The 12822-nt window shown below is 35.9% G+C and overlaps 1 protein-coding gene and 1 long non-coding RNA gene across 9 annotated transcripts in view; one reads left to right on the forward strand and one right to left on the reverse strand.

The window, feature by feature from the left end:
* LOC105493666 (alkB homolog 8, tRNA methyltransferase) overlaps nt 1–12822 on the reverse strand; it is a 67048-nt gene that overhangs the window by 20908 nt on the left and 33318 nt on the right. For all 7 annotated transcript variants that reach the window (XM_011761512.3, XM_071075529.1, XM_011761507.3 and 4 more), the window contains one exon: nt 6459–6610. In XM_011761512.3, the coding sequence (XP_011759814.2) occupies nt 6459–6610 (152 nt within the window). The remainder of the gene's footprint in view (nt 1–6458; nt 6611–12822) is intronic.
* LOC105493665 (uncharacterized) overlaps nt 1–12822 on the forward strand; it is a 57399-nt gene that overhangs the window by 17600 nt on the left and 26977 nt on the right. The window lies entirely within an intron of this gene.

The raw sequence follows: 12822 nt of genomic DNA on the forward strand, positions 1-12822 counted from the left end.
CAGAGCTGATGACAGAGGAAATTTAGAATACACTGTCTCAAATTAATTTTGAAGTTGTTCCCTGTTCTCTGTAATAATGTCTAACACTCACTTTAAATCTTTGCTTGTTCCATGCTATAGTAAGAACAGAGGTTCTTCAAAAAATTAGAAATAGGGGACTACCTACCTTCAGGCCCCCTCTCACACAGAACCCATTCAGGTTCAATCCCCTCTTGTATTAGAGCTGTTCTGTCACTCAATAAAACCCTTCTCTGCCTTGCTCAAAAAAAAATAAAAAATAAGTACTATCTTATAAACCAGTAATCCCAGTATGGGTTATATAGCCAAAGAAAATGAAATTAGTGTGTCAGAAAGACATCTGCACTCACATGTTTACTGCAACATTACTCACAACAGCCAAGGCATGGACTCAAAGTGCCTATCAGTGAATGAATGGAAAAAGAAAATATGGTACACATACACAACAGAATACTATTCTGCCACAAACAGAAGGAAATCTTGCCATTCACAACACGGATAAACCTGGAGGATATTATGTTAAGTGAAATAAGTCATACAGAGAAGACAAATACTACACAATCTCACTCATACATGGAATCTAAAAAAAGCTGATCTCACAGAATAGAGAGTGGTAGAATGGTGGTTACCAGGGGCTGGGGCATTTGGGGGTGGGAGCTGGGAAGATGCTAATAAAAGGATACAAAATTTCAGTTAGATAGAATAAGTCCCAGGGATCTAGTGTAAAACATGGTGACTATAGTTAATAATAATATATTGTATTCTTGAAAATCACTATGAGAATACCTTGGGTTTTTTTTGTTTTTTTTTGAGACAGAGTCTCGCTCTGTCACCCAGGCTGGAGTGCAGTGGCATGATATCAGCTCACTGCAACCTCTGCCTCCCGGGTTCAAGCGATTCTCCTGCCTCAGCCTCCCGAGTAGCTGGGATTACAAGCGTGTGCCACCAAGCCTGGCTAATTTTTGTATTTTTAGTACAGACAGGGTTTCACCATGTTGGCCAGGCTGGTCTGGAACTCCTGACCTCAGGTAATCCGCTCGCTTCGGCCTCCCAAAGTGCTGGGATTACAGGCGTGAGCCATCACGCCCAGCCGAGAATAAATTTTTAAGTGTTCTCATCACAAAAAAGTATAAGTATGTGAAGTAATACATGTTAATTAGCTCAATTGAGCCATTCTACAATATATACATTTTATATATTTTAAAACATCATGTTGTACATGATAAACATGTATAATTTGGGGGGTTTTCTGTTGCTGTTTTTTTGTTTTGAGACAGGGTCTTGCTCTGTCACCCAGGCTGCAGTGATGTGGCGTGATCATAGCTCACTGCAGCCTCGAACTCCTAGACTCACACAATCCTCCCGCCTCAGCTTTCCTAGTAGGTAGGACCACAGGCACACACCACCATGCCTGTCTAAATTTTGATTTTATTTTTTTGTAGAGAGTGGGTCTTGCTATGTTGTCCAAGCTGATTTTGAACTCCTGGCCTCAAGCAATTCTCCTGCCTCAGCCTCCCAAAGTGCTGGGATTACAGGCATGAGCCACTATGTCGGCCACAATTATTTTTCATCTTAAAAAAAAAATCTATAAACTGAATCCCCAATAACACTTTCTTACATTTAATAAATGCCCATGACACATTTGCATAAGAAAACTAGCTTGTGTCTCCAACTACACTTTAAGTTCCTTAAGAACAGGAGACATGCTTTATTTTTCTATACCATGTAACTCACTATCTGCAATGTTCGATATTCATCAAATAATAAATGAACATTTAAAATTTAACTTTTAAAATTTGATTTTTAAGCCTTCAAGGACACCTTTAGTAAAATAGTTATTTTGAGCTTCACTAACATCAAGATATAAAATATAGAAATTTCAAGTTTTTTAAAAGGATAACATTTTGTAGATATTGTAAGAGTTTTGAAGTAAATTTTTAAGATTATGACTAAATCCAAAAGCTATTGGTAGATACCACCCATAATTAAAACCCCCAAAGATATAAAAAGGATTTTATTATCCCGATCATTACAAAACAGTATTTACAAAATGCAAGAGGGGTCTGTTAATTGAGTCAAAGAAATCCAGAACATGATGTACTTGTATAGACAATTCAAAATAGCATCCTCTTGACAAGTTTTTGAACAGTTTTTATTCCCTTCTGAGTTTTCAAATTGACTAAAACATAAACTATTGCTTATCTCCCTAGAGTTATGTACTATAGGACAATTTGTCATCTCCAATTTCCCTCTTGGATTAATAAGAAATAATTTAGAATCTTGACAAACTATTCCCAACAATACCCATTTTTAAACAAGTAATATTTTGTTGGCCTCCAATTGTAGCACTCTTAACTGTTACTTCAATAAGGAAAATATTTATTGGGCACCCAACTCAAGTACTAAGTTTGGAAAAAATGAAAATGATAAGATGCAGACCCTGCCTTCAAAGAATGTAAACTCTAATGAGGGTGGTTAAGAAAAGTGCATGATGGCCGGGCGCGGTGGCTCACGCCTGTAATCCCAGCAGTTTGGGAGGCCGAGGCGGGTGGATCACGAGGTCAAGAGATCGAGACCATCCTGACTAACACGGTGAAACCCCATCTCTACTAAAAAATACAAAAAACTTAGCCGGGCATGGTGGCGGGTGCCTGTAGTCCCAGCTACTCGGGAGGCTGAGGCAAGAGAATGGCGTGAACTCAGGAGGTGGAACTTGCAGTGAGCCGAGATTGCGCCACTGCGCTCCAGCCTGGGCGACACAGCGAGATTCCATCTCAAAAAAAAAAATAAAGAAAGAAAGAAAAGTGCATGATCTATTGAGGGATTCAACTTCTTCCTGGGTTAGTCTTGGGAGGGTGCATGTGTCCAGGAATTTATCCATCTCTTCTAGATTTTCTAGTTTATTTGCGTAGAGGTATTTATAGTATTCTCCGATGGTAGTTTGTGTTTCTGTGGGATCGATGGTGATATCTCCCTTTATCTTTTTTTTTTTTTTGCTTTTATATATATATATATTTTAATTTTACTTTAAGTTCTAGGGTACATGTGCACAACGTGCAGGTTTGTTACATATGTACACATGTGTCATGTTGGTGTGCTGCACCCATTAACTCATCATTTACATTAGGTATATCTCCTAATGCTATCCCTCCCCCCGCCCCCAACCCCATGACAGGCCCTGGTGTGTGATGTTCCCCACCTGGTGTCCAAGTGTTCTCATGGTTCAGTTCCCACCTATGAGTGACAACATGCAGTGTTTGGTTTTTTTTCCTTGCAATAGTTTGCTCAGAATGATGGTTTCCAGCTTCATCCATGTCCCTACAAAGGACATGAACTCATTCCTTTTTTATGGCTGCATAGTATTCCATGGTGTATATGTGCCACATTTTCTTAACCCAGTCTATCATGGATGGACATTTGGGTTGTTTCCAAGTCTTTGCTACTGTGAATAGTGCCACAATAAACATACGTGTGCATGTGTCTTTATAGCAGCATGATTTATAATCCTTTGGGTATATACCCAGTAATGGGATGGCTGGGTCAAATGGTATTTCTAGTTCTACAACCTTGCAGAATTGCCACACTGTCTTCCACAATGGTTGAATTAGTTTACAGTCCCACCAACAGTGTAAAAGTGTTCCTATGTCTCTTCTTTATCATTTTTTATTGCATCTATTTGATTCTTCTCTCTTTTCTGCTGTATTAGTCTTGCTAGCAGTCTATCAATTTTGTTGATCTTTTAAAAAAAACCGGCTCCTGGATTCATTGATTTTTTTCAAGGGTTTTATGTGTCTCTATCTCCTTCAGTTCTGCTCTGATCTTAGTTATTTCTTGCCTTCTGCTAGCTTTTGAATGTGTTTGCTCTTGCTTCTCTAGTTCTTTTAATTGTGATGTTAGGGTGTCAATTTTAGATCTTTCCTACTTTCTCCTGTGGGCATTTAGTGCTATAAATTTCCCTCTACACACTGCTTTAAATGTGTCCCAGAGATTCTGGTATGTTTTGTCTTTGTTCTCATTGGTTTCAAAGAACATTTTTATTTCTGCCTTCATTTCGTTATGTACCCAGTAGTCATTCAGGAGCAGGTTGTTCAGTTTCCATGTAGTTGAGTGGTTTTGAGGGAGTTTCTCAATACTGACTTCTAGTTTGATTGCACTGTGGTCTGGGGGACAGTTTGTTATAATTTCTGTTCTTTTACATTTGCTGAGGAGTGCTTTACTTCCAACTATGTGGTCAGTTTTGGAATAAGTGCGACGTGGTGCTGAGAAGAATGTATATTCTCTTGATTTGGGGTGGAGAGTTCTGTAGATGTCTATTAGGTCTGCTTGGTGCACAGCTGAGTTCAATTCCTGGATATCCCTGTTAACTTTCTGTCTCATTGATCTGTCTAATGTTGACAGTGGGGTGTTGAAGTCTCCCATTATTATGGTGTGGGAGTCTTAGTCTCTTTGTTGGTCTCTATAGACTTACTTTATGAATCTGACCAATAACAGGCTCTGAAATTGAGGCAATAATTAATAGCCTACAAACCAAAAAAGTCTAGGACCAGACAGATTCACAGCTGAATTCTACCAGAGGTACAAAGAGGAGCTGGTACCATTCCTTCTGAAACTATTCCAATCAATAGAAAAGGAGGGAATCCTCCCTAACTCATGAGGCCAGCATCATCCTGATACCAAAGCCTGGCACAGACACATACACAAAAAAGAGAATTTTAGACCAATATCCCTGATGAACATTGACGCAAAAATCCTCAACAAAATACGGGCAAACCGAATCCGGCAGCACATCACAAACCTTATGCACCACGATCAAGTTGGCTTCATCCCTGGGAGGCAAGGCTGGTTCAACATACGCATATCAATAAACATAATCCATCATATAAACAGCACCAAAGACAAAGACCATATGATTATCTCAATAGATGCAGAAAAGGCCTTCAATAAAATTCAACACTCCTTCATGCTAAAAACTCTCAAAAAATTCGGTATTGATGGGACGTATCTCAAAATAATAAGAGCTGTTTATGACAAACCCACAGCCAATATCATACTGAATGGGCAAAAACTGGAAGCATTCCCTTTGAAACCTGGCACAAGACAGGGATGCCCTCTCTCACCACTCCTATTCAACATAGTGTTGGAAGTTCTGGCCAGGGCAATCAGGCAGGAGAAAGAAATAAAAGGTATTCAATTAGGAAAAGAGGAAGTCAAATTGTCCCTGTTTGCAGATGACATGATTGTATATTTAGAAAACCCCATCGTCTCAACCCAAAATCTCCTTAAGCTGATAAGCAACTTCAGCAAAGTCTCAGGTTACAAAATCAATGTGCAAAAATCACAAGCATTCCCATACACAAATAACAGACAGAGAGCCAAATCATGAGTGAACTCCCATTCACAATTGCTTCAAAGAGAATAAAACACCTAGGAATCCAACTTACAAGGGATGTGAAGGACCTCTTCAAGGAGAACTACAAACCACTGCTCAACGAAATAAAAGAGGACACAAACAAATGGAAAAACATTCCATGCTCTGGATAGGAAGAAACAATATCGTGAAAATGGCCATACTGCCCAAGATAATTTATAGATTCAATGCCATCTCCATTAAGCCACCAATGACTTTCTTCACAGAATTGGAAAAAACTACTTTAAAGTTCATATGGAACCAAAAAAGAGACCACATTGCCAAGACAATCCTAAGTCAAAAGAACAAAGCTGGAGGCATCACGCTACCTGACTTTAAACTATACTACAAGGCTACAGTAACCAAAACAGCATGATCCTGGTACCAAAACAGACATCTAGACCAATGGAACAGAACAGAGCCCTCAGAAATAATACCGCATTGATCTTTGACAAACCTGACAAAAACAAGCAATTGGGAAAGGATTCCCTATTTAAAAAATGGTGCTGGGAAAACTGGCTAGCCATGTATAGAAAGCTGAAACTGGATCCCTTCCTTACACCTTATACAAAAATTAATTCAAGATGTATTAAAGACTTAAATGTTAGACCTAAGACCATAAAAACCCTTGAGGAAAACCTAGGCAGTACCATTCAGGACATAGGCATGGGCAAGGACTTCATGACTAAAACACCAAAAGCAATGGCAACGAAAGCCTAAATTGACAAATAGGAGCTAATTAAACTAAAGAGCTTCTGCACAGCAAAAGAAACTACACCAACATGGCACATGTATACATATGTAACAAACCTGCACGTTGTGCACATGAACCCGAGAACTTAAAGTATAATAATAAGTAAATAAATAAATTTGATAAAGGAAAAAAAATGCATGAAAGTGCAATACAAGGCGAAATACAGGAAATGCAATTAGAGAGATTCAGAAAAAGCTCTCCTAGGTGTTGACAGGACCTTAAAGGACTTTTATATTAAATTGACTCCATTTTACAGAAGAGATAAGAGTATATACTTACTACAGTTACAGGGTGTTTGCCTCACTTTCCTAAATGTAAATGATGTTCGTAGTCCCCTCTTGCTTAAAGTTAAGTCTCCAACATCACTGGTGATAATTCCACTTTTATGATTCTCAGATGCTTGAACAGTATCAAATTTTCTGCATGTGATTCTAAAAGCAATAGTCAAAAAAATTTACTTAACATTGTATTAAAAATATTTCAGGCCTTTAAAAATGTTAAGTGAATAGAGAAAATCTAGAATAATTTATTACAAATATCTAATGGATTCTCTGAATTGTTAGACATTGCGGAAAAACAAGGAAATAAAAGTATTTAAGGAAATTATCTTCAAGACACTAATATTAAAAGAATGTACAACAAATTATTCCGGGGGGAAATAAAATAAACATTTAACTAACGCCAATTCTAAAGAAAAAAAAAGGACAGCTGATGCCAAGAAGAAACAAATAGATGGTAAATTTAAATTCATTATCAGTAATATATTAAATGTAAAATTATTAAAAACTCCAATTAAAAACAAAGATTACTGGACTGGAATTTTAAAAATTAAAAACAACTACATGGTAATTACAAGTCCATAGTTTGGGATTATTATAAATAAAGCTTCTGTGAACATTCTTATACATATCATTTTTGGATATATAGATTTATTACTCTTGGGAAAATACCTAGGAGTCAAATTGGTGGGTTTTAACAGGTAATAAGGAGTGAAACTGGTGGGTGATAAGGTAAGAAACTTCTGGTTGTCCAAGGTAGTTGTACAATGTTACACTGCAACCAGCAACACATGAGAGAGTTCCAGGCTGGTTAACATTCTCACCAACACTTGGTATTTTCTGAGTTTTAAATTTTAGTCATTTTAGTGAGTAGCATGTGGTATAAAATTGCAGTTTTATTATTTATCTAATGACTAATGATGTTATACATCTCTTCATGTGCTTATTAGACATGCATAGATCATTTTTTGATGAAGGATCTGTCCAACCCTTTTGCCCAATTGCTTGTTAGATACAGAATGATAAAGATATAGATGTAAGCATAAATACATAGCAGGTATTTTCTCCCCATGTGTGGCTGCCTTCTCATTGTCTCAATGGTATCTTTAGATGAGCAGAAGTTTTCAATTTTGATGAGTTCCAATTTATTATTTCTTAATAGTGTGTTATGAAATCTCTCTTTAAAAAAACTTTGGCTACCTCAAGCTTACAAAAATAGCTTTTTACAAAGTTTCTTTAGACCATTTCATAGTTTTTGCTTTTACATTTAAATCTATGATCTACCTCAAATTAATTTTTGTGAATGGTATGAGATAGATTCAGGTTCATTTTATTTCCACACGGATATTCAGTTGTTCCAGCACCATCTGATGAAAAATTTCCTTTCCACATTTAATTACATTGGTATCTTTGGCAAAAATCAACTGACCTTGTATATGTGGAGTTATCTCTGGACCATACTCTGTCACCCTGATCTGTCTGTCTATCTGTACAACAATACTATTTTGACTATATAGCCGTATAGTAAGTCTTAAAAATCAAGCAGAATAAATCCCCTAACATTGTTTCAAGATTGTTTTGACAATCACATTTCCTTATAAATTTTAGAATCAGTTTGTCAATTTTGACAAAAAAAAAAAAGCCTTCTGGAGTTTTGACTGGAATTACACTGTCTCCATAGATTTGGGGGACAACTGATGTATTAACAATATTAAGTTTCCTAGGGATAGCAATAATTTTCCTAGAATTTTCAGTCTATATGTGTTACATACCTTTTAAAAACTTATTCCTAGGACTCAGATCTTCTTGATTTACTCTAGGCAAGGTTATCTCTCTATGGAAATAGGCTTCATATTCACAGAAAATGTGCTAATCCTGAAGGATCTCAGCAAAATATATAAAATTGTAATTGTTTACTTAAGTTGTTGATACCTTTTTACTATAACAGCCAGGTGATCTGGAAAGAGAAATGTCGACCTAAAATGGATTTGATCCTAAAATGAAAAATATAATGTATTCCAATTCTCAACTTTCATTTTGTCATTGCTATATTTCACCCCATCTGTTGTAAGAAACAGAATTCTCAGGCTAATTGCTTTTTAAACAACACCCCAATAAATTAATTCTGAGTACTGGAAAGGAAATATTTATGAGTCTTGATGCTATTTTAAGTAGCATTTTTATTTCATCTTCTAAAAATTAATTTCTAAATATTGACCTTGTATGCCACTAAATTCACTTATTAGTTCTGGAACTTGTTTTGTAGATTCTCTAGGATTTTCTACATCCACAATAATGTAATCTACAAATAAAGAATTTTACTCCTTCCTTTCAAATATTTATGATTTTTAATTCTTTTTCTTGACTTCTAATACTGGCTAAGATATCCAATATAACATTAAATAGAAGAAGTATGAGCGGACATCCCTGACTTGTGCAATATCTTTGGAAAAAACGTCAATAAAATTCCATTAAGTATGATGTCAGCTGTTGGTTTTTCATAAATACCCTTTATTGCACTGAAGAAGTTCCCTTCTTGTCCTAGTTTGCTGGGTTTTTATCATGAATGGGTACTAAATTTTGTCAAATATACTTTTTGCATCAATCAAGATGATTATGCCTTTTCTCCTTTATTCCTTTAATGTGATGAATTACATTGATTTCTGAAATGCTAAACCAACTGTGAAATACTGGTATAAACTCCGCTAGGTTATATTTTCTTTTTATATATATATTGCAAGATTTGACTTTCTAATGTTCTGTTATGGATTTTCTCATCACTGTTATGAGAGATGTGGATTTGTAATTTTCTTTTACTTAATGTCTTTCACATGTTTTGATGCCAAGGGTAATTAATGCCAGCCTCATAAAACAAGGTAGGAGAATGGCTCTTTTTAAAAAGCTTATGCTAAAGGCAATTTTTTAGAGGAAAAAAAAAGAAAGCAATCATTGCCCAAATTTGTATTACTTTTGTTTTAATAGCTACAAATGATTAAAACTACGGTATTGAACAAAGTCAATATATTTTAGAGGAATAAGTATCTTGAAGCTCTTGTTAGCAAACTAATTCCTCTTTTGAAGAGTAAGTCATTCTCTGTTACGGCCCTTTAAATCAATTACTTCACTCGCCTAAAGTGTAACTTTAGGCAAAGGCCAAGGAGTTCCTAACTGCTTTTCCAACAATCTCAAATGTTTAAGAACAGGTAATGCATGTGTTAAAGTAATGATTTACGTAAACATTGCTAAACATCTTTTTCCCCCTGCACTCAAATTATAATCAAATTGGGACAATATTCACTAAGAATATAAAAAGAGTTTTATAGATTTAAATAATAGTTCAATATAATATTAGAGACATCTCAAGGTAGTAGGAAACAACACAGACTTTAAAAGTTAAGATAAGGAATACATTATTTCAAGTTTATGTAGTCAGGAAAGCTTGATAAATTATGAAGGAAGTAAAAGAGCTATATGTTAACAGATACAGGGCGGGCAAAGGTGTGAAGGTTAGAAGGCACAGTGTAAGTTCAGAGAAAAGGGAGCAAGCAAATTTAGCCATAATATCATTGGTAAGAGCACAGATTCTGAAACCAGACTGCCAGGCTTCTGATCTTGGCTCTGAGACTTACTACTTTGTGACTTTGTTACTTAACTTAGTAACTTTGTGACAAGTTACTTAACTTGTTTATGCTCCAATTTCCTTCAAAAATAAGGACAAAACCATGGAACAAACTTCCCACTATGATTGTGTAAATTAAATGAGTTGATGTATGTAAAGTTTTTAGAACAATTCCTGGCACAAGGAAAACGCTCCAGAAATAAGTTAAAAGGAGCATTCACATAACTTCATGAAATAATGCTTCCTGAGGCCAGTCAGATGGCATAAATAAATGAAACAGGTGAACCTGTTTAGAAATATATTGTTTATCATTAAACACATAGGATTAATCTTCATTTCAAAAAAGCAGTGTTCTATGCCATTTTTCTTGAAACATACATTCTCATTCAGGCTAGCTTTCCATCTCCTTTTTTTTTTTTTTTTTTTTTGAGACTGAGTCTCGCTCTGTCACCCAGGCTGGAGTGCAGTGATATGATCTTGGCTCACTGCAACCTCCGCCTCCTGGGTTCAAGTGATTCTCCTGCCTCAGCCTCCCAAGTAGCTGGGACTACAGGTACACGCCACTATACCCGGCTAATTTTTGTATTTTTAGTAGAGATGGGGTTTCACCATATTGGCCAGGCTGGTCTCGAACTCCTGACATTGTGATCCGCCCACCTTGGCCTCCCAAAGTGCTAGGATTACAGGTGTGAGCCACCGCACCCAGCCCTGTCTCCTACTTTTAATACAGACATAAGTTCAAGAAATATTCGATTTTCATTGAATAAGATAAAAACAGTAGTACGAGCACAGTGTTAATTGAAAACTGATGCTCAGTCTTAGATCACGGAGTAACAGAAAGGGGTAGGAACTGTAGGGAACTAGAGAAGTAGGCCCCCACCTAAAGAATGCTAGTGATACATAGTTTCAGGTACTGCTGCCAAGCAATACTAAGGTTCAGTGTTGTCAGATCCTCTCAATTTTCAAGAGAGGCTGAAAATTCAAATTTTTATGTGAAAACTCCTAATTTTTATATGTAGAAAACTGAAAAAAATAAACTGCCACCATGTGGACAACTATTGCATCAGCTAAACAGAAAATACCTGACTAGTAAGTGTACCCCTGTGCTACCGGTCTTCCACCTTTGATTTAAGGTGTGACAGCTAGAATAGTAAATTTGAACTTGAACAAATTAAAGTTAGAGTGAGGTATCTGGAATTAAAATTACAGGGCAGTGTTAACTTTTTTCAATCCATGTCCCTCTACAATGCTTTCTAGTGCTTTTGTTTTTCAGCATAGAAATCAAAAAGTTTTATCAAGTTTTATCAAGTCAATACACTTACCATGTGGTAAGTGTATTAAATATGCTTTTCCAATCTATTCTCCTTTCCACCCAAAGATTCTGATAACATGTCAATGGTTGGTATATCATTTACCTCTCTCTCTCTTTCTTGCCTCTGGTCTCCTTGCCTCCCTCCCTCCCTCTCTCCCCCATTTCCCCATCTGTCTCTCTTCCTAACACACACACACACACAAACACACACACACACACACACACACAGTGACATTACAGGCAATGTGTATCAATGGCGGCCTCAAAAATAATACTGAGGTTTTTTTCCCTAAAAATACTGTAGAGAATTCTGATTCCAGAGCAAAGATTAAAAATAAATATTACCTATAATCTAACTTTCCAGAGACAACTCTATTAACATTTAATAGCATAACATGCTTTCAGTAAGACAATAATGTGATCAAATGTTGTTTCAGGAAAATTAACCTGTACTATCACCAGAACAGATTAAAATATTTTCACAATATATACATGAAAAGTAATTTTCTAATTTTGTATTTGCTGTCGTTATAATATTACTCTTAAGAAGTTTAAACATTAGTGATAGCAAAAATGCTTGAACCCAGAAGAGAAAATGTCATCATTCTCAGAATTCTAAGAAGACCTGAAATTAACGGATCATACATCATTTTTTTTTTCATTTTAAGTGTAAATATTTTAATGGCCATGAAAAAAAAATCACATAAATTTAAGCCCCAGTGCACAAAATCAGGTTATCATTTTTTAATGGCTCACATTTAGGACAGGTTACAAATTCATTTACATGTTCATTTCCTTGAATTTTTATAAAAATATGTCAGCTAAAAGCTCCAAAGCAGAACACAATAAGTACAGAACTCAGCAGTATTTTAAGGGACAATATATGTAAATTTCAGCAGTGTAATGGTCTCTCCTCAAAAGGCTAAAGATGTATCCCTAACAGAAGCACATACTCATTTCTTTAGATTTTGATTAAATCAAACAAACTCAAGTTGCAGGGCATTCTACAACACAATTGGCCTCCTTAAAAGAGTCAACGTCATTAAGAACAAAGAAAAGTTGAGAAACTGTTTCAAATAAAAGACTAAACAGAATTAACAAGATTTAAACATAACGTGGGATCACAGACTGAATCCTGGATCAGAAAGAATGCTTAAAGCACTATAACGTACAACTAGCAATATTTGAATATGGATTGTATAAGAGTACAATAAGAGTATTTTATCAATGTTGAATTTCCTGAATTTGAGCACTGCACTGTGGTTTTATAGAACAGAGGTTGGCCAACTTTTTCTGTAAAGGGCCAGAGAGTGAATATTTTAGGCACTGAGGGCCACATGTAGTCTCTGTCAAACATTCTTCATTGTTTTTTTGTTTTACAGCCTTTAAAAATGTAAAAACCATTCACAGCTCAAGAACTGTACAAAAACAGCC

Source organism: Macaca nemestrina, chromosome 12 (assembly GCF_043159975.1).
Source record: "Macaca nemestrina isolate mMacNem1 chromosome 12, mMacNem.hap1, whole genome shotgun sequence".
NCBI classification, from domain to species: domain Eukaryota; kingdom Metazoa; phylum Chordata; class Mammalia; order Primates; family Cercopithecidae; genus Macaca; species Macaca nemestrina.